Source organism: Aythya marila, assembly GCF_965140915.1.
Source record: "Aythya marila genome assembly, chromosome: W".
In the NCBI taxonomy this organism is placed as follows: Eukaryota; Metazoa; Chordata; class Aves; order Anseriformes; family Anatidae; genus Aythya; species Aythya marila.
Window position 1 is genome coordinate 15,600,348 of NC_139081.1, and position 22,305 is coordinate 15,622,652.

The 22,305-nt window shown below is 42.2% G+C and overlaps 1 protein-coding gene across 1 annotated transcript in view; it reads right to left on the reverse strand.

Moving 5' to 3' along the window:
• LOC309889575 (zinc finger RNA-binding protein-like) overlaps positions 1 to 12,739 on the reverse strand; it is a 64,540-nt gene extending 51,801 nt beyond the window's left edge. Inside the window, exons 1-2 of the mRNA XM_082782444.1 lie at positions 12,625 to 12,739; positions 12,331 to 12,415 (exon numbers count right to left, since the gene is read on the reverse strand). Coding sequence (XP_082638570.1) covers positions 12,331 to 12,415; positions 12,625 to 12,661 — 122 coding nt within the window. The 5' untranslated portion in view covers positions 12,662 to 12,739. The remainder of the gene's footprint in view (positions 1 to 12,330; positions 12,416 to 12,624) is intronic.
• Positions 12,740 to 22,305: the final 9,566 nt, after the last annotated feature.

Here is a 22,305-nt window from a genome sequence, read left to right on the forward strand (position 1 = left end):
CAAATCTGGCCATCAGGCCATCACATACAATTCCATCACTTGGGGTAGCTCTGCTATTAGTTGAGCTACTGATTTAACTCAATCTAGCAGAAAAGTACAAGATCTTTTTTTTTTTTTTTTTTTTTTTTTGCTTGGCCCATTTTTTGACATGGTAAAACTGTTAGAAAAATTGGAGTTCACAGAACAGTCTGACTGCCAGATTGTGATTGTACTGTTAACAAGATTCTGCTAAGTCTCATTTCTTCTTTGCTATTTTTGTATTAAATTTCCTTATCATGGTATAGAATGAACAGCCCCAATCATTTGATTTCTAAGGCTTAGTTCTATCACCATTTTCACTTTAGCAAAACTGTTCCTCTTGCTTCTGCAATGTTATATATGCAGTGGTAATTCGTGTCAAGAAAATGGTTGATATTAACAAAGAAGGGGGAGATTTGGGAATGTGGCCATGGGGGTTGGAAAGCCCCATGACTGAGATAACACTAGACTCTAAAGGACCAGGCCATCAGGAATATAAAAGAGTTTAGAGGGAACAAAGAAGGGTGATTCAAGAGATGCCATGCAGTCTGGGGTTTCTTGTTCTCCAGCTGGTTCTCTTGTTCTCCAGCCATAAAGGCATGGATGTTTCTGGGTGTTTGCTGTTGTTATATGCAAAGTTGTTTGACCAATGAAAAGTTGTTTTGAAAAGAACTGCTGTGGAGAGAAGGGTATAAGAGGGGAGCCTGACCTCAAGATAAAAAAAAGGCAACACGATGAAGTTACATCAGTAATGATATTGTATAGACTCACTTTAGGATAGGATAAATCTTGTGGTTAAAAATGAATGAGAACAAAATAGATGACATCTTGTTATCCGTCGACCCTCAGCCAGGCTGAGACTTGAGATAACTTGAGTCAACCTTCTGTTATGTCTTGTTAACTGAGACATCCCATTATCTGCCGACCCTCAGTTAGGCCGAAACCCAACTCAGCTTGGAAAACAACCGATTCATCATATCTGGCATTTTTTAAGCAAAAGGTGAAAAGTGCATCACGAGGAAGACCTACAGTCTTCCTCCCAAAGACCACTGCCCACGTCCCGAAGACCCCGGCCCACAAATCTTGGAAGGCTTTGCGCAAGCACTGATAAGCTAATTAGCGTACGAAGCGAGAGTGGGCGGGTTTAGGTAATGAATATGTATAGGCGTTAGAACATTCATCGTTTTGCTGTATAAATATGAGATGGCTTGTTACTTCGGACATGCATGATAGGTGGAAAGATCCCCCGTGCATCCAGCGCTGCAATAAAGAATATACCGCTTAAGGAAATTTCGGCTTCGATCTTTGAATCAGTAAAGAAGCAGGAAAAAGAAGTGAAGAGGAACAGGCTGGCAGAATGGAGACCAGGATGGGAACAGGCACTTTGATCGCCTCATGAAGATAGGTTCGGCCATACTCAGCAAACCGCTCAGAGAAGCTCATCGCTGGAAATAGGCAGCACTGGAGCTGGAGAGAAGCTCGAGCTGAGAGAAGCAGGCCTGAGCACACAACTGCCTCTCGCTGGTAAGCAGCTGCGCATTATGGGGAATCATACGTCCTTAGAAACAAAGACTGTCCTGGTAACCTTACAGCTTATTCCCTTTATTAACAATCAGACAGTTTATGAGCCTGAAATATGGGACCAAACTGAGGTCAAGGTGTGGGACTCTGCAACTAAAAACAACAAGGTTGCAGTGGGATTGCTCGGCACCTGGCGAGCAGTCTCTGAGGCCTTAAAGAGCCATGTGGAGCCACAATCACAAATGTGTGGCTTGCCAGATAATGAGGGAGCTGTGGGCTCCTTTACCGATCCGACTGCTCCGCCATGGGCCCCTCTGCTGCTACAGCCATCGAAGGCTTTTGCTGTTACGCCCCCTGGTGACCTGGATGTGCCTTTTGACCCAGGCCTCTTGGCCTTCACAAGGAGATGGACATGTTTTTCTTCGATCTGGGAAGAACGGAATACATAAGGCCTGAAGAAAGAAAAGGAATGGAAAATGGAGACTGTTAAGTTATAGAACTTAAAGAACTGTTTGTTACCTATCCTGATTGTATGTATGTATAGGCATACTCAGGTTATTATGTAAAGCAATGTTCTGTATACATGTATTTAGAATGTTTGATGTTTGTGTGTGCGTGTTGGTGGAGCGTAGACTCCCCGCACACCCAGCGCTGTTTACTTGCCTTTTATACCTTTTATAGCTTTTATACCTTTTAGAAATATTTGTTTTATAAATATTACAAAATTCAGATTGAATTGAGACTTCATTTATAACATGCAACATCCTGAAGAGCTAATGATTGAGTTTGCAATATTACAAGAAAAATATTCTAGAACTGCCTGCTTTTTCCTTTTTGAAAGAACTACTCATTATGTTACAGAAATTCACATCTTTTTCAAATTTATGGGCTTCTTTTTTCCCCCATTTTCTTGCCGAAAACCTTTTAACATTACATGGAAGCATCTGGTCATCTTAAAGATTTTTGTGCCAACTTTCAATTAACTTACAAGAGGTTTTACCCTTGTTCAGTGACAAGCAATCATCACACAACTTACCTCCTCTCTCAGACTATTCTGCCAGACCCCCTCTGTTCCACTGATCTTTCTTGCAGTGAATCTTTGCACCTATTTACTACCTACTCGTCTTTTATGACTGTGGATGGCCACAACCCTCAATTCAGATGAAGGTTCAGCTGTACTATCCAGTGCTTTCTTTCCAGTCTGGTTTCCTCAGAACAGCTTCTTGTAAAGCTACTTCTGTATTGACAATACTTTCTTTGTATAAAATACAAAGACATGCCATACTAAAATAATAATCAAGACCAATCCCTGGATAATTCCAGTGTAATTATTCCTATTTAATGATGATCACTCTTCTCATTAGAATAACCACCTCTACCAGTATTTCGCTACAATTCTTTTATTAACCTCTACATTAAGTAATAATTTTCCATAATGCACCTCATCAAGTATTTCAACTTAGTCCCACAGTAGGAATAAAAAAGCTGTTATTGCAGAGTTACATTGCTTAAAGGTAAGGAATCTGGTATTGAAATATGTTTGCAGTTGTAAGAAAACTTAGCAGGCGACCTTGTAAAATGCAGACAACCAGACTCCTTAGGACAATCAGGTGAAAATCACAGTGTCAAGTCTAGTCAGATAAGTGAAGAAACATTACCACTTCAAACAGTAAAAAAGTCAAAAGAAATCAGAAATTTAACAGGCCGGCAACTGCAGGCCATGCATTGTCTGTGAAGCATCAGACTGTGAACCAGGATTACCCACTCAGTGGGGAAACAAGGGAGGGTCCTGTCCTCAAAAAGTACATAAACTGTGTTTTGGAACTAGCAGGTGCGCTCTCCTGCTTGTGGGGTGCCCGCCATTGCAATAAATTACTACTTCACCAAGATCCGCAACTGAGCCTAAGTTATTGGCTAGAGTGTTTCTCACACAGGGAAAGAAGATGTAGGCATTATCTAAGTAACAGTCCAGAAGTTTTGGTATATTTGCTGTGGTGTTTGGTCAGTTTCCCAAGTATCGGGAAGGGGGGGGGGGTTGAGGGGGACAGCCTGCTCCACCAGGGGCCTCTCCACAGACCACAGGGGGGCTTCGGCTCCGGTGCCTGGAGCACCTCCTGCCCCTCCTTCTGCACTGACTGGTGTCTGCGGGGAGGTTTCTTGCACCTCGCTCTCCCAGCTGCTTTTGAGCAGCAAGTTTTTGTTTGTTTCTTTGTTTGCTTGTTTTCTTGGATGGGCTCTCACAGAGGCACAGGCTGTGTTGCTCATGGCATGGCTCTGGGCAGCAGTGGGCCCCTTTGGGGCCAGATGAAATTGTCCCTTATCTGCCACGGGGAGGCTTCTGGGTTTTTCTCACAGGGGCTGCCACTGCAGGCCCACCCCCAAACCTTGCCATCAAACCCAATACACTGAGGAACAGCTAGGTCATTACTGGCTTGTAAAGTATCAGGGATTAAATTCACTAATGAAACCCTAAAAAGTGATGGGGGCAGAAGGGGCTGGGATAACAGTGCCACCTTTGGGGGATACCAAGCTGAGACTAGGGGATAAAACGATCACTGGGTAATTACTGTATCTACCCAAGGTAGGGACTAACTTGTGAAGGGATTTGATGATTAAATTGGGCATTCAAATAGTAAATTGTTGACTGGAATAACAGTGTTATTAATGGAGTGCTCTCAGGCCCTGAGAGCAAAGATAATATTCACCTCTGACTGGAAAGACCCTGAAATGGGGGTGGAAGCAGCAATATAGGTGGACAGTTTTACCTCAGGGGTTTACAGGGCCACTGATTTATTTGGGCAAGTTCTAGAACAGATTTTGGAGCAATTACAACCTCCCAAGGAGGTATCAATGTTACAAATACGTGGATGATCTTTTATTGTCAGGACAGGAGAAAAGAGTTGTGAAGAAAGCTACTAACAAGCTATTCAACTTTCTGGGAAAGCAGGGTTTGGAAGTACTGAAAAATAAATTACCATATGTAGAAAGAGAAGTCAGATATTTAAGGCATCTAATGTCTGAGGGAAAACAAAGAATAAATCCAGAGAGGATTCAGGGAATTGCAGAAAACTAAAAAGAACTAAGAAGTTTTACGAGAAAGATTTCTTTTAAGGAACCAGGAGCCACGAAGTCTGAAGGAAAATGGATACTCCCTGATGGGAGAGAAATGCTGAATAAAGCACCAGTGAGGCAAATATTAACTGTCTTATATCAAGAGAGTCATTGGGAGGTGCAAGCAATGTGTGATGTTGTGCTAAGAAAGTATGACTGTGTAGGAATATACACTTCAGTGAAGCAAATATGCAGAGGATGTACCATATGTCAAAAGGTAAATAAAAAGGTCATCCGTAACCCACCTAGAGGGGGGCGGGAGCCAGGGATTCGAGCTTTCCAAAGTATATAGGTAGACTTTACTGAGTTACCTAAAGTAGGGAGACTGGATGGGTGTAAGCTTTCCCCTTGGTATCTGCCACTGCGAACACAGTGGCTAAAGTATCAATGGAGCAAATTGTCCCTAGATATGGGATAGTTGAAAACATTGATTCAGATCAAGGACGTCATTTCACTTCACAAGTACTGCAAGGGTTAAAGCAGGCCCTAGAGATTGAGTGGGATTTTCACACCCCCTGGCAACCCTCCTCTTCTGGATAGGTGGGGCAAATGAACCAGACATTAAAGAAACAATTAACTAAATTAGTGTTAGAAACCCAACTTCTTTGGCTAAAATGCTTACCTTTAGCGCTCCTACAGGTTCAAACAGCACCAAGAAAGGAGATGCTGTTCAGATTATCCTATCTGGGCAGAAGGGATGAGATACCACAATTCAAAACAAGAGTTTTCTTAAGAACTGTATTCTGGGGTTGCCCTCTTCTTTGTTATCTCTCAGGACCCATGGGTTGTTGGCTCAACATCCCACCCCACCCCCAAATCACCCAGGAAATGGGGTCCTGATTCGAACCTGGAAAGTATCAAAACTTCGTCCTGAAGGGGAAGGACCATTCCAAGTACTACTAAGCACTGAAAGCGAATTAAGAGCATTTAAATTTAAGAAATAAATATTAAATCCTTCCCTGAGAACACTTTGCTCCTGTCCTTTTCCAGATATTGACCTTTTTTATTAAAATTGAAGCTTTGCTAAAAAAAATAATACATTGAAGGTAGAAAGATTTATTTGTTTTATTTCATTTATTTATTAATATCAGGAGAATTTAAAATAGACAGCATTATATCCATGTGTTATCAGGTAATAACTTCAGGTGACTTGAGACTGTAAGATACTCCACAGGCATCCTAATGTGGAAAATAAAGTAAGTTGTGTATTAAGAATCTTAATACAATATCTTTAGCATTTATTGTCAAGGGAATTCACTTTCAGAAGAAAACAGTATTTCCATACAGGGTACGAAGCACATGAAAGATTAAAAGGATAGCACAAATAAGGCTCCCTATAAGCCTTGCATTTCATCACACCAACTGATTTAACTTGAAAATGAATTACAGTTCACGTGCACATAAGCCCAAGGAATATAGAAATGGTCATCTCCTATGTATTTATGTACTAACAACCAACACATACATTTTAACTGCTGCTATTCCAGCTTGGTTTAGAGCACTGAACATAGAAATCTCTATTTCTAGAGGCAAAATACATTGTTGTATATTTAGTTTTAACTTTCTGAAGAGTACTATTCTAACAGATTTAAAACTAAGGCTAAAACCAATTGTCTCAATCCAAATTATGAACTTCCTCAGAAATGACAACTTCTTAACTATGTTTCTTGCATATTTTTTCATTTAAAGAAGCGATTTGCAGGCTAGCTTAATACGACATTTAAACTACTCTTAAGCATAATTTTAAAAATACAAATATCTAGACAAAACAATTAAGCCTTATTTCTTGAAAATTCTAATTTCTTAGAACATTTTAGCATTAAGGAAACTGTACTTATTGAGACCCAACTGCAGGATTTTTCAAAGATTCACAGACTATTCTATCAATAGCAGAATAGCAAAGCTCTGTCTAAAAACATAATTCTGCAGTTTTTCTTTTAGTGATATTAAGATTGAAACAAGTATGACCTAACTCTCCAAAAACTGAATGAAGCACTACAACCTGCTGCTTCTTTAGAGAAGCGGATAAAGAGGAACTACTGAATAACTGGTCAGATGAAGTTTCAGGTATGTTAATGAAAGTAGGGCAGAGTGAAAAACAATAATCCTCATTCAACTCTTTTCTCCTGAACACACTTAACAATACACAGCATAAAATGGTCAAATAAAATGGTCAGAGAAGTGAAGAAACATTACCACTTCAAACAGCAAAAAAGTCAAAAGGAATCTGAAATTACCACCATATAGCTAAATTATACGCTATCAGTAATTCATCTCAAAGATTAAAATGTTCATCTTTTGAATATACTATTACTGTTTAATCTTCACATTTATTCTCACTACCTGCTTTAAAACCAATCAAATCAGGTAACGTTTATCTCTGTACATCAGACCATAACTGCTAGCATCTAAAACAGTGATGCAATAAATGCTCTGTATCTACCACCCCCATACTCAGTTGCATACAACAGATGGCTCTTCCCTATATTACTTCCTTCATCATCAAAACATTGCTTTTATTCAAGTCTAGTTAACAGCCATGTTCACGATGATAGCACAACACGAAAAGAACTGAGCTCAAGATGTCACATCTGCCTGAAAAATACTAGCTACAAACATTTTCCCTGTCAGAAAAAAAAAAAAACAACAAAAAACACTAAAATTGGCAAGCTCTTTATTAAGTGAGAGAAACTTCACTAGTAAGGAAAAATGTATTCAATTCTTGAAGCGTTCTATATTTCCTGCCTTTAGCCACTACTTCGCTTTTCTAGGTACCAATAACTCAACTACATTTTACCCTACCATTTTTGCATCTAGGTAACAAGTTTTTACAAATAATTTAACACCCCAGAGTTAAGCCTGCAATCATCAATACATTTTGAGGTTACAACTACAAAGGACTTTAATATTAACAGAAAATTTTTCCCAAGTGCTCGATTTTTAAAATCATGAGCCTGTTGCAAATTTCACCTCATTGGCAGACTTCACTCTTCCAAATGACAAAGCTTCCTCTGATTACTGAGGCACCTTTCCTCCCCAGTTACCACCACCTCCTCTGATTCCCTGTCAATAGTCAACTGCAGTACCGGCACGCAGCCCACACTAACAAACCCAGAGGCTCCTTACTGCCTTACTAATGTTGGCGTATCTCACTCAAGGGTGGCACCTCACTGGTTTGGAAACAAGTCTACCAAAATCTTTGCATAAACAGCACTAGCTTAATGGAGGCTTCTTGTGTACATTAAGACAGAACAGCATGTTTAAGACAACACTTAAGACTATCATAGACTGAGCAAAGGAGAATCAGCACCATACACAGCTTGATCATATGGTTCTTGAACTTATTGAGGCGCACCTGGGGGACAAAGCAGTCATTGGTCCCAGCCAGCATGGGTTTGTGAAGGGTAGGTCCTGCCTAACTAACCTGATTTCCTTTTATGATAAGATCACCCGTATGGTGGACCAAGGGAAACCAGCTGATGTGATTTTTTTGGACTTCAGCAAGGCTTTTGACACGGTTTCCCATAGGATCCTCCTGGACAAAATGTCCACCATACAGCTAAATAAAAACATCATACGATGGGTGAGCAATTGGCTAACGGGCAGGGCCCAAAGGGTTATGGTAAATGGGGCTGCGTCAGGCTGGCGGGCGGTCACCAGTGGGGTCCCTCAAGGCTCCATTTTAGGGCCAGTACTTTTCAATATTTTTATAAACGATCTGGATGTAGGAATAGAAGGTATTTTGAGCAAGTTTGCTGATGACACCAAACTTGGAGGAGTTGTGGACTCAAATGAGGGTGGAAAGGCCTTGCAGAGGGATCTGGATAGGTTGGAGAGCTGGGCGATCACCAACCGCATGAAGTTCAATAAGAGCAAGTGCCGGGTCCTGCACCTGGGACGGGGAAACCCTGGCTGCATGTACAGACTGGGCGATGAGACGCTGGAGAGCAGCCTAGAAGAGAGGGATCTGGGGGTTGTGGTAGACAGCAAGTTGAATATGAGCCAGCAGTGTGCCCTGGCAGCCAGGAGGGCCAACCGTGTCCTGGGGTGCATCAAGCACGGCATCGCTAGTAGGTCAAGGGAGGTGATTGTCCCGCTCTACTCTGCGCTGGTGCGGCCTCACCTCGAGTACTGTGTGCAGTTCTGGGCACCACAGTATAAAAAGGACATGAAACTGTTGGAAAGTGTCCAGAGGAGGGCTACAAAGATGGTGAAAGGCCTGGAGAGGAAGACGTACGAAGAACGGCTGAGGTCACTGGGCCTGTTCAGCCTGGAGAAGAGGAGGCTGAGGGGAGACCTCATCACAGTCTACAACTTCCTCGTAAGGGGGTGTCGAGAGGCAGGAGACCTTTTCTCCATTAACACCAGTGACAGGACCCGCGGGAACGGGGTTAAGCTGAGGCAGGGGAAATTTAGGCTTGACATCAGGAGGGGGTTCTTCACAGAGAGGGTGGTTGCACACTGGAACAGGCTCCCCAGGGAAGTGGTCACTGCACCAAGCCTGTCTGAATTTAAGAAGAGATTGGACTGTGCACTTAGTCACATGGTCTGAACTTTTGGGTAGACCTGTGCGGTGTCAAGAGTTGGACTTGATGATCCTTAAGGGTCCCTTCCAACTCAGGATATTCTATGATTCTATGATATTAAGAAGCTCTTTTTGCTAAAAACACATATCCTTTAAGATGTGGTGCAATTCAAGGCACCACAGTCATAAAATTCACAGAAAGAAAGCATTTACAATTTTTACACTCTGATATAAGTAGGTTCATCCCGTGATAAAATTATTACTTTTGTTCCCCATTAATTTTAAGCACTGCACCTGAATGCCAGACTAGCTATAATTGCAAAAATTCATTTCCATATGGCTGCCTAGAAGACTGCATCTTAACCTAAACTCACAGGCATCATGATCTGCTCTGGATCCAAACATCTTCCTTTGCCCTTGTGTGTTACAGCTCACAATACTGAATGTATAATATTCACGCTACTTGAGGGCAATTTAAAGTTAACAAATCACTCCTAACTACCCAAGGATCTCCCACCTGTCTCATTACAGCAGAGCCTTGATAAGAACATCACTAAGATGAAATTCAAAGAATTACTCTATCTTCTTGAAACCAAAATTTTAACACAAGGTTGGTTAAATGAGACCATCACATTTGCAAGCAAAGAAAAGCTCACTTTTCTATCCAAATGTTTCTCAATGCTCTCATCTCTCCACATTTCAATCAGCCAACTTTCAAATAAAAGCATAACAATGACTCTACAGCACCAAATCAAGAATGCTAACATTGTTTTTTACACATGAAAGACAAGCCAATATTAAGCTCTTCATTTCAAATTGGAGATACACAGTGGTTCATGTGAGTTATGGAGTGTGAGCACAGAAGAGAAGAGGACTGGTATCACCAAGTTACACATTTATTTCAGACTCCTAAATAGATTAATACAGTTACTGAAATAAGTAACAGATGAGTTTTGCACTGCACACAGATTTATGATGTTAGGTCCTAATACCACCATCAGCATAAAGTAAAGCTATTGCAGAGAAATTTCCTGTATAGGTATTTGCATAATCTAATTCTTCTCTCATTAAGTCATGATATTATTAACGTACAGTTCATAGAAGAATTCTAAATGAAGCGGGCAGCAGGAAATTTTATGCAGTAACAACACTAGAAGAAACAAGAATGATTCTAATCCGTTATTTATAGGTTTAAAGGGCACTTAGCTCTTTTTCTGCCCTTAAGCATGAAATAAGGTAAGTTTCAAACATGCTTTATGAAAACTAGTATTTATGAGCAAATAAAAAAGACATCTATTCCCTTTCTTATCTAGTCAACTCAGGAGCTATACTGCTTACATGTTACAACAGTAAACATGTTATTAACTCCTGAACACTCCGCTCATGAATCTCCCAAACCAAGTTCTAACATCTGAGCAGCTACCAATCATTCACCCAGCACACAAAGGATGGGAGAGTATTTAAGTGATCCACCATGGCCACAAACAACCTAGAATAATAATAAAGAAGCACTGAGATTGCTTTTAAAGTTCTATCCTGAAGTTCTCCCAATGCATCAGAATTTTTGACAGCCATTTTGTCAAGAGAGAACCCAAAAACGTGACTAATCATGTTTATTATGAACATTTGTTACATTCTATAATACCCACAGGAGTAAAACTTCTAAAAAGCCTATGTCAAAAAAAAATAAGGTCTGCAGTTGCAAGTGTCTAATTTACTCTCCTAAAACAACCTGCTATTTTGATCAACTTTTTGAAAACCATGGAGTAGTTCTGTGACCAGAAAAAGTCTACTGTAGAGTTGAGGCCCACCTGCACGTTAGCTATCAGATAAACATTAATCTGTATTCTCTACAAGTCTGTTCTCTAATGAGGCAGGAATTTTATTATTTTTATATGTTATGATACTTCGAATACTGGTAACAATCTTAAAGAGCTTGTTGCAATATTAAATCTTCAATTATCTTACCCTGATGCCATTACCTCTAAAATATGCTAGAGTAGAATATACATTTTGTAGTACTCAGTAAATAAGCTACTAAGGACCTGTCAAACCTGCTTTATGAAGGTAAGACCCCCTTTCAGATGCTTTAAGCAATTTCTGTGTTTTCTGCTCAAAATATTAAATTTCTCTCTTACGAAAAGACCACTTGAACACCCATCACTGTCTCTCATCACACTCAGACATGATACACATACAAACCATTTATAGAACACAGAGTCTTACTGATATACTTGTGGTAAGAAAGGAAAAACCTTTTGATCAGTTTTTCTTTCCTCAAGAACGCATTTATGATTAACAAGGAAGAGAGTTTTGAACTTCAACTTTATTCCAATTATACTTTAATATTGCAATGCAGAAGGAAACTCCAACTGAGTTGTTTGGGTTCTTAAATCTATACAGCTCTTCAGCTCCACAACAAAAGGAAAAGTAAATTTAAAAATTAATCTCCACTTCATAACTGCAGTCATATGGATCTCATAGTTTATTATTCACTTAAAGATCATTTATTTTCTTATCAAGAAAAGAAAATCCTCTATGCTATTTAAAAACTGCTCTACATCCCACAAGGACCCAGTTTCAAATTTCACTATAACTGTGAAGTAACACATAAATATGCTGTGAGCACCTCATCTTAAAAGAACTAGAAGACATGCTAAGTTTAATCCCTTCCTTTAACTATTCAACACCGGAAGTAAATTAAAACAAATGTATTTTACATCCATTTCCAGGAAAGAATAGATGCACCAACTTGAGCATCACTACAAGACCTCCATAAAATTGCACTCCTGAAACTACGCCAGGTATGCAAGCCTTGAGCCCTAATCCTGCCACTGATTCTCCTCCTCTGTGGTGCCCAGCTCCACCTCTCCACCCCCACACCACAGGGGACACAGGTGGCAGCAGGATAAGCAAACACACCCCGCGACAGTGCAGGCGAGCAAAAGGGTCCCTAGCACAACCAGCCCGGGGGCACACGGTGCAGCAGAGGCCCCCAGAGAGGGACAGGCAAAGATGGCAAGCCCCAGGCTCCCCCCCCGAGAAGGCGGGGAGAACCCTCTCAGGGACCAAAGCGGGAGAGAAGAGGGCTTCGGGCCTGGCCGAGGAAAGGGACGGTGGGGCGGGGAAGGGAAGGGAAGGGTGGCGGCAGTTACCTGTACTGAGCAGCAGCCCCACTATGGGTGAATCCAAAGTAGTTGCCGGTAGCCATTTTGGCATCTTCTCCCAGCCGGCTGGGCACTACGGTGATGGTAACCGAGAGGAGACGGCAGCAGCAGACAGGGCCATAACAGGAGGAAGAAGGAAGAGAAAGCAGGGGGTAAGAGAAGTGGACAGATGGACAAGAGACAGAACGAGCGTGACAGCGCCTAGTCAGACACGGTGCCTCAGGACCCCCGCTTCCCCCCTCCCCCACCTCGCAGCCGCCCTCCCCAAGCGCTGTTACTTACCATAGGCGAACGAAACTACCGGGCATATGGGAATCATGAGTCCGAGCTGGTGGCGGCAACGACGTCTGAACTAACTCACTCACTCTCTCCTCTCTCCTCTTCTCTTCTCTTCTCCTCTCCCCCCCTCCCCCCCCTCCCCCCTCCTCCTCCCCCCCCTCCCCCCCCTCCCCCCTCCTCCTCCCCCCCCTCCCCCCCCTCCCCCCTCCTCCTCCCCCCCTCCCCCCTCCTCCTCCCCCTCCTCCTCCCCCTCCTCCTCCCCCCCCTCCCCCCTCCTCCTCCCCCCTCCTCCTCCCTCCTCCCTCCTCCCTCCTCCCTCCCCCCCCCCTCCCTCCTCCCTCCCTCCCTCCCCCCCCCTCCTCCCCCCCCCCTCCCTCCCTCCCTTCCCTTCTCTCCTCCTCCTCCTCCTCCTCCTCCTCCCCCTCCTCTCCCCCCCACTCTCCGCTCCCTCTCTTCCTCCTCTCTTTCTCCTCTCCTCCTCCTGACGACCACGATTGCTCCCTTCCCTCCAGCCACCTATGGCGACAACTGCGGAGTACGGCCGGGCCGGCGCCGTACGCACATGCGACGCATGCGAGAAGCCGCTGGGAGTTGTAGTTCGGCCCGTTGCTGCCTTCGCCCGCAGATGCGCGTGCTTGACGCCGCAGGAGCTGCCGCGCATGCGCGGGATGTGCAAAAGCTCTTGGGAAGTGTAGTCCTGATCCATCAGACCCACGCGGGAGGGAGCGTTGCATGTACCGCTCTCCTTATTCCCTCCATTACCCTGTGTTTTGCGCCCATAATCACACCACAGACGTACCCCTTAACTTTTATGGCAAACTATAGGGCCGATTTCTCATTCCTGCCTATGCAGGCAGAACACACAGCAGTTGGTAACCCAAGTAGATGAAGTCCAGGTGAAAGGGCTCACCGCCACGCTTGCCACATACTGCTATTTTCCCTGTGAACATACTGGATGTGTCAGTACTGTTATAAATGAAGTCTCAATCTGAATTTAGTAATATTTATAAAAGGAATATTAACAAAAGGCAAGTAAACAGCACTGGGTGCGCGGGGAGTCTATGCTCTACCAACATGCACACACGCACATCGAAACTTCTAAATATACAGAACATTGCTTTACATACTAAACCCGAGTACACCTATACATATGTACAATCAGAAAAGGTAACAAGCAATCCTTTAAGTTCCATGACTAAACAGTCTCCATTTTTCATTCCTTTTCCTGATTACAAAAACTGGAGAATTCCAGTGCTAGTAGTGGGAAAATTATGTCTTGCTTTAAGTAGTCAAGCAACTCGGTCTTCGGGCCTTATATATCCCGTTCTTCCCGGATCGAAGAAAAGCATATCCATCTCCTTTTCAAGGCCAATAGGGCCTGGGTCAAAAGGCACATCCAGGTCACCAGGGGGCGTAACAGCAAAAGCCTTCGATGGCTGTAGCAGCAGAGGGGCTGATGGCAGAGCAGTTGGATCAGTAAAGGAGCCCACAGCTCCCTCACTGTCTGGCAAACCACACGTTTCTGACTGTGGCCGCACATGGCTCTTTAAGGCCTCAGAGACTGCTCGCCAGGTGCCGAGCAATCCCACTGCAACCTTGTCGTTTTTAGTTGCAGAATCCCACACCTTAACCTCAGTTTGGTCCCATGTTTCAGGATCATAAACTGTCTGATTGTTAATAAAGGGAATAAGCTGTAAGGTTTCCAGGACAGTCTTTGTTTCTAAGGACGTATGATTCCCCATAATGCGCAGCTGCTTACTACCGAGGGGCAGTTGTGTGCACAGGTCCACTTCTCTCAGCTTGAGCTTCTTCCCAGCTCCAGTGTGCCTACTTCCAACGACTTTCAGTACAAACTTCTCTGAGCGGTTTGCTGAGTTTGGCCAAACCTATCTTCATGAGGCGATCAATTTGCCTGTTCCCATCCTGGTCTCCGTTCTGCTAGCCTGTTTCTTTTCATTCCTTCTTTCTACTTCTTTATTGATGACATGACTTCATCGTGTTGCCTTTTTATTTATCTCGAGGACAGGCTCCCCTCTTAAAGCCTTCTCCCCACAGCAGTTCTTTTCAAAACAACTTTTCATTGGTCAAACAACTTTGCATATAACTGACTCGTGGAAAGCTGACTCCTCGATCAGTATGATTGTAAAGTAGGTATGTTTATTCAGCGGTGGGCAGCACAGGGGGTAGTCCCTCCAAAGTCGTGCGCACCTGACGCAGCAACTTGCTGTGGTTATATGCAGTAAAGAGTTACATATGCATGAAGTTTCCCAATACACCTATTCATATGCATAACCTGTCCCCGCTTAATATTAAAATTAGCTACAAGAAGTCATTTCCATAAATTCCTCTTGTCTGCGCTTGCTCAGTGCCTTGTGGTGGTGGGCGCTGAGGGTCGCGGGGATGAAGTAAGATGTCTTCATCAGGGTTGAACTTTTCACCTCATCTCTTTGCACATGCTCTCTGAGGCCTTGGTCACAATCTGGGCCATAAGGTTGTTTTGATCTGGTTCTTGGGGTCCGAGGGGCTCCTGTTATCTGGAGGTCTAAGCGCAGCACAGGCACAGTACATCACAAATGTAGCACATATTAATTCTTAATCAATCGCTCTCTAATTTCTAATTCCATGTTTAAGTCCCCCCTTTTCTAGAAAATCTAGTAAATTCTTTTACTTAATACAAAAAATCTTCCCAGTCTCTATGATATGTACCCCTCAATGCCTTGCCATGCACTTTTGTCAAGGAAGCTAATATAGACATTCATTGTAACAATTTCCAATTCCAAACAAGTATTACAAAAGGACAATATTAAACATATACCAACTAATATCAATAAAACAATAATTGGGTGACTCAATGTGTTCAAAATCCCAGTTGCAGTTGCTGACCATCCAAAGAGTGCATCCCACCAGTTGTGATTTGTGTCTTGTTTTACTCTTTGCAAATCTCTGCTTATTTCCTTTGTATCATGATGGACAGTGATTAGAGTCTTCTCTCCATTTTCCTGAATACCTTTTAAAATTTTGATCAGGTCTTGGTGTTTAACTAGTTGCTTCACTGGTGCGAGGTTCATCCCAATAGGTGTAGGTAATAACATTGTGTTGTTAGACTTGATCAACTGGTGGGATACCACTGGTGCCAAATATAGAAAATCACACCTGACAATTCTAACAAAGTTACAAATACAGAAGTTAGAATGATTTTTGCTACGGAGAGTTATGTCCTCCTTATCTACTTCTACAAAATCACAAGCAGTTCTTAAACACACACAGCCTTGACCAATATATACAAGCACAGTCTTTTGACTAGTATTTGGATGAATTTCAAAGTGGCAGACACCTTGCTCCGTGTCAAGACATACATCCTGAGCATCAATTGTGTTGCCTTCACAAATAAATCCTTGTTGTTCCCAGGTAACACATGATTCTAGATTTATAGACTGCCATTTCCCATTCTCCATCCGTGCCCATGTTCTATGCTCTGAAGGATAGAGCACTGTCTCCTCATGGTTTAATCCTAGTGCAACGATGGGGTGGATAACATAAACTTTGGCATTACTTATAGTAAGCACAAAGGCAGTAGCCATGTTAACAGTGGGATCACAGGTAAAATTTACCAGAGTCCACCAAGACTGGAACTTCTTCTCAAAATCTTTGGCATTGTCCCAAACATTCTTTTGGACTTCAGCCGGAAAAATGCCTTCACTTCGTTCCCTAATGATCAAGGCAGCCATTGCCTGCAACCATAACTGTGCTTGCATACAACTAAGAGCTAAAGATACATTATCTTGAACCATGCTAAGTGCATCTATTATTAGTCTGTGGTCTTGGTATTAGCCTTTTCCCATCTCGGTGACACCTTTGAAACTTGCTATTGGCTAGTTCCCAATGCCAATAAGGATGATTGTAGAGGCTGTTTTAGTTTTGTCCCGCTGTTGTAGGAAGTACAGCCAAAAACAGCTAATTACTACAGTCTGTGTTAATATAAAATTATACCAGCAATCTGATTTACCTGGGTGGATACAACCTTCTTGTTGGCCACTTTTGGAAATCGGTTTTACTAAAATCCCCGTTACTTTCTCGTGGGTCGTTCCATTAATCATTAGGCACCCTATTTTAATTTCGTCCCCTACAGTTCTTTGGTGTGTCCATTCTTCCCCTATTTTTTTCCATTCTTATAATGTATATAAATGGTCACCATTTGTTCACCAAATAACCACAACTGCTAACTTTCCATTAATGCTCTTATCCTCTGTTGTTACAGCTTTGGACCAAGGCCACTCACCATTCTCTATTATCATAGAGGCACCTTCTTGAATCACAATTACAACTTATAAGCCATAGAAATAAAACAATTCTGTTAACTAAATTCCTGCTAACTATATTATTAAATACTCCTGACCGTAATGTCCTCATTTTGCTCGACTGAGCTTTAGTTTCAGTTCACTGTCACCTGGCGTTACTTTCCAAGGGGCTTCTAGAGCTTTCTTCACTCGAGAATGGTGAATCCAGGCACTCTGTTCCTTGATCTCAATTGTGGTGGAGGTTGTAAGGAGCACCTGGTATAGTCCTTCCCACTGTGGTTTCAAAGTTTTCTCTACAAGAGACTTAGCTACCTCTCAGGCTTTGGCAGTCCTAGTAGGGAAAGCCTCTGGCCATCCTGAAAAGGTATCTGTTAACACCAGTAAATATCGACACCTCCCTTTTCTTGAAAGTTCAAACAAGTCAATTTGCCACTGTTGCCCTGGCCCATGGCCTTTTCCAATTTGACAGTTTTGGTTTGGGGGCATTTTTGGGGTTAGTCTGGAGACAAAGATCACATTGTTAAGTTATTTGAGTGATGGTAGCATATAAGATCCTGGCAATATTTTTTCCAATTAGATAGTTATTGTGGTGGTTTTACTCAGGTGGGCAGCCGAGCTCCACCACAACTGCTCTCTCACTCCCCCTCTCCTCAAAGAGGAAGGGGGAGAAAATACAACACAGAGAACTCGAGGTTTGAGATGAGAAAGGTTTAATTAAAGGGAAAGGGAATGGGGAGGAAAAAAGAAACCACAGAAACAATAAGTCCGCGCGGAAGCAGAGAGAGAGGGAAAAAAATTATTCTCTACTTCCCATCAACGAGCGATGTTTGGCCACGTCCTGGGAAGCAGGGCCTTAAAACGTGCAGTAGTTGTTCAGGAGGATCAGCCCCCTCCCCCACGAGAGCCCCCCTTTTTATTGCTGAGTGTGACATCAGGTGTTATGGGATATCCCTTTGGTTGGTTTAGGTCAGCTGCCCTGGCGATGTCCCCTCCCCATCACTTGCCCACCCCCAGCCTGCTGGCTCTTGGGGGCTTGGAAGGAGTCCTGATGCTGTGCCAGCACTACGCAGCGATAGACACAACACTGGAGTGATATCAGTGCCGTTCCAGCTACGAGTGCAGAGCACAGCACTGTGTGGGCTGCTGCAGGGAAAAGGTGACTCCAGCTCAGACAGACCCAACACAGTTAATAACAAATTCCCATTTTTGGAAGAAGAATCGGAGTATGCAGCTTGTTGGATACAAAGAACAAATTTGGATTTGAGCAAAAATCAAAATAAAGAGGGAAAGAAAGAGGAAGAGACAAATGATAAATGGGACCTTCTGGATAACTTACCTCTTCCTTATAACCCCCAAGCTGCAGCAGTGGCTGCTGTAGCAGTTTCTCTGAGGGAAGAGACAGGAACTGTAAGTAACATTAGCCCTGGGAACAGGAGGTACTGCAGACTTGTAAAAGAATTGGAACCATGTAAAAAAGACCTTGAGAATTTTCCACTCCCTGGTACTAATACTACTAACACTACTGAAGCTGCTATGTATCCTCTCTGTGAAGTGCCGCTGGGATCTGGACAGATAGGATATGTATTTGCCCCCCTTTCTAGCGGAGAAGTGCAAAATTTTAAAAAGGAAATGAAATCTCTGATTGAGGACCCCATTGGATTAGCAGAACAGTTAGATCAGTTTTTGGGACCCAACCTATATTGCTGGGGAGAAATTATGGCAATTCTGAATCTGCTATTCTCAGGGGAAAAACGAGGAATGATTAGAAGAGCAGCAATGCAGGAATGGGAAAAGGATCATCCTCCAGGAGATGGAGTGATTCCAGCAGAGCAAAAATTTCCAAATGTGGACCCTAATTGGGACAACAATAATGTGCAGGATAGGGTTAACATGAGAAACTTGAGAGAAATGGTAATTAGAGGAATTAGAGAGGCAGTACCTAAGTTTCAGAATTTTATTAAAGCCTTTGAGGTTCAGCAGAGTAAAGATGAAACTCGGAGTGGTTTCTTGGAAAGGCTCAGGGACAGGATGCGAAGGTATTCAGGAATGAATCCTGACGACCCCATAGCGCAGGGGCTCTTGAAGATTAATTTTGTGATGAAAGTGTGGCTGGACATACAAAGTGAACTTCAGAAATTGGAGGGGTGGAATTAACTGAACAGCCGTTAGAAAAAAATTTTGAGGGAAGCCCAGAAAGTGTATGTTAGAAGGGAAGATGAGAAACAGAAACAAAAGGCGAAAATGATGATCTCCACAGTGAATCAAGTGGTAGGATAGAAGGGGGAACCAATGGGAAAAGAATTTTTAAGAAAGACGAGGGTTAGGATGGAACGAAGAAGCAAAAGGGAATGGGAATGTAAAATCAGTGGCCACTTCCTCCACAGCCAGGACAGAGACAGGTACAGAAAGGATGTTTTAAATGTGGGCAAATAGGTAATTTTAAATGAGAATGCCCTGAATTGAAAAGGGAAGGGAGATTGTTTACTATCATAAACTCTTAATAGGGGGGTCAGGGGTTCTCTGAACAGTGGTCCCACTGAGAGCCCTTGATAAATTTAGAGATGGGACCTAATAAAGAAGAGGCTGTATTCTTAGTAGATACAGGAGCAGCCAGATCGTCTTTAGCTTATAAAATATCAGGACTCAATTTGACTAGTAATACTTTAAGAGTACAGGGGTAGAAGGATTTGGTATGGTGGTGTCACTTTTTGAAACTACTCAATTATACTGGGGAGCTAAAACTGTCACTGGTCAATTGTTATATGTACCTGAAGCGGGGACCAGTTTATTAGGGAGAGATTTAATAGTCAAATTAGGGTTACAATTGAAGACCTGCGAAAAAGGAATAACAGTCTCAATGAAATTATTAACAGAAAATGTTGAAGAAGAAATAAATCCCATGGTATGGGTAAGGGAAGGAAATTGAGGAGGGCTTAATATAACTCCCTTAAAGATAACTGTTCAAGAAGGGAGCTGAATAGTTAGAAAACGGCAGTATCCTATCTCTTGTGAAGGAAAAATGGGCCTGAAACCTATAGTGCAACCTTTAGTTAGAGATGGTCTTTTGGAGCCTTGTATGTCACCATATAACACTCCAATTTTACCAGTACGAAAGCCAGGTGGTTCGTACCGATTAGTACAAGACTGGAGAAAATTTAAGGAGATAACACGAAAGCGCCACCCTGTGGTTCCTAACCCTTATACCCTGATGAGTAAAATCCCTTATGAGCACAAATGGTTCAGTGTTATAGATTTAAAGGATGCCTTTTGGGCATGCCCACTGGATCCTGAAAGTCAGGATATTTTTTAATTTGAATGGGAAGACCCAGAAATAGGCTGTAAACAACAATATAAATGGACTGTTTTGCCTCAAGGATTCACTGAATCCTCCAGTTTGCTTGGACAAGAATTGTAAAAGATTTTAGAAACGTTTCAGATTCCAGAAGGGATGACATTGTTACAGTATGTAGATGATTTATTGATATCTGGGGTAGAAAGATCGGAGGTAAAAGAAGCCACAAACTCCTGATTTTTTTTTTAGGAGAACATGGGCTAAGGGTATCTAAAGATAAATTACAGTATGTAAAAAAAGAGGTTAGGTATTTGGGACATTTAATCTCTGAAGGCAGACAGAGAGTAAACCCTGAAAGGACTCAGGGAATTGTGCAACTTCCTCTCCCTAGAACAAAGAAGGAGTTGAGAAAATTTTGGGGTTTAATTGGATATTGCAGACTGTGGATAGAGGCATATGTGCAGAAAACAAAGAAATTATATCTCAAATTATTGTAGGAAGAACCCAATATACTGAACTGGACTAAAGAGGAAAAAAGTAATGGAAAAATTAAAAAAGACCTTATCACGGCACCAGTCTTAGCTTTTCCTGCCCTAAAGAAATCATTTTATCTTTTTATAACTGTAAGTGAGGGTGCTGCTTTGGGGGTGTTAACCCAAGAATGGGGAGATAAGAAGAAACCTGTAGCGTATTTGTCTAAATTATTAGACCCCGTGTCCTGGGGATGGCCAGAATGCATTCAGGCAGTAGCAGCAACTGCCTTATTAGTAGAAGAGAGCAGGAAATTGACCTTTGGAGGACAACTGATTGTTGTTACCCCTCACCAAGTGAAAACTATTGTCACTCAGAAAGCAGGAAGGTGGCTGACAGACTCCAGAATACTAAAATCTGAAGCTATACTAATTGAAAAGGATGATTTAACTATAACTACAGAACCTGTTTTGAATCCCGCCTCCTTCTTGTCAAAGGGAATTGAAGATCCAATAAATCACCAGACAAAGATAAGATCAGATTTACAAGAGGTGCCCTTAGAAGAAGGGTAAATATTGTTTATAGATGGATCTTCTAGGGTGGTACAAGGAAGGAGATGTAATGGTTATGCCATTATTGAAGGAACAAATGGGAATGTCGAAGAAATGGGAAAACTGCCTAGTAATTGGTCAGCTCAAACTTGTGAATTATATGCATTAAATCAAGCATTAAAGTTGTTGCAAGGGAAACAGGGAACTATATATACAGATTCACGATATGCATGTGGGGTGGTACATACATTTGGAAAAATTTGAGAAGAAAGGGGCTTAGTAAACAGCAAGGGAAAGGAATTGGTCCATGAAGAATTAATTTGACAGATTTTGGAAAATCTGTTACTACCAGAAGATATTGCTGTGGTGCATGTGAAAGGACATCAAAAAGGAAACTCCCTAGTTGAATGGGGAAACAGAATTGCAGATGAAAAGGCTAAAGAATCAGCTTTGCAATTAGAAGTAGAAGCAAAGCTGCTTCTTGTACCTGAAATAAAACCTCCACCTGAAAAGCAAATATTCAGTGAAAAAGAGATAGAAGCCTTTAGGGAATTAGGAGCAAAGGAGTCCAAAAGACGGTGGATTCTCCGTGATGGGAGAGAAATGGTAAATAAATAATGAGGGAAATTTTAGCTGTTCTACATTAAGGAAGCGACTGGGGAGTAAGAAAATATATATGTGTAGGCATGTATACCGTAGCTAAACAGGTGTGTAATAGTTGCATAACATGCCAACGAGTGGTCCTTTATGGATCCCTTCCAACTCGGGGTATTCTATGAAATTAGTGGCTTTTGTAGGAATTCAACTTGGTAAGAACATAGGTATTTTTATTCTAGAAGGAGCCCCATTTGCAGAAATGTATTGAATGTTCAACTGTTTTTTAAGTCCTTCGTTTATATTGTCATTAACTATTAGTCTAAAATAAGCTGCAGTGGGTAATGTCATATGTCTGAGTCTAATACTGTTTGGAAAAGTGAATGCTCTAATATGTGAAAAACCTAATAGATCCTTCTATGTGTTTTTGACAGATTGGTAAAATGAGGTATGTCAGTGTTCGTGACTTTAAAGGGAA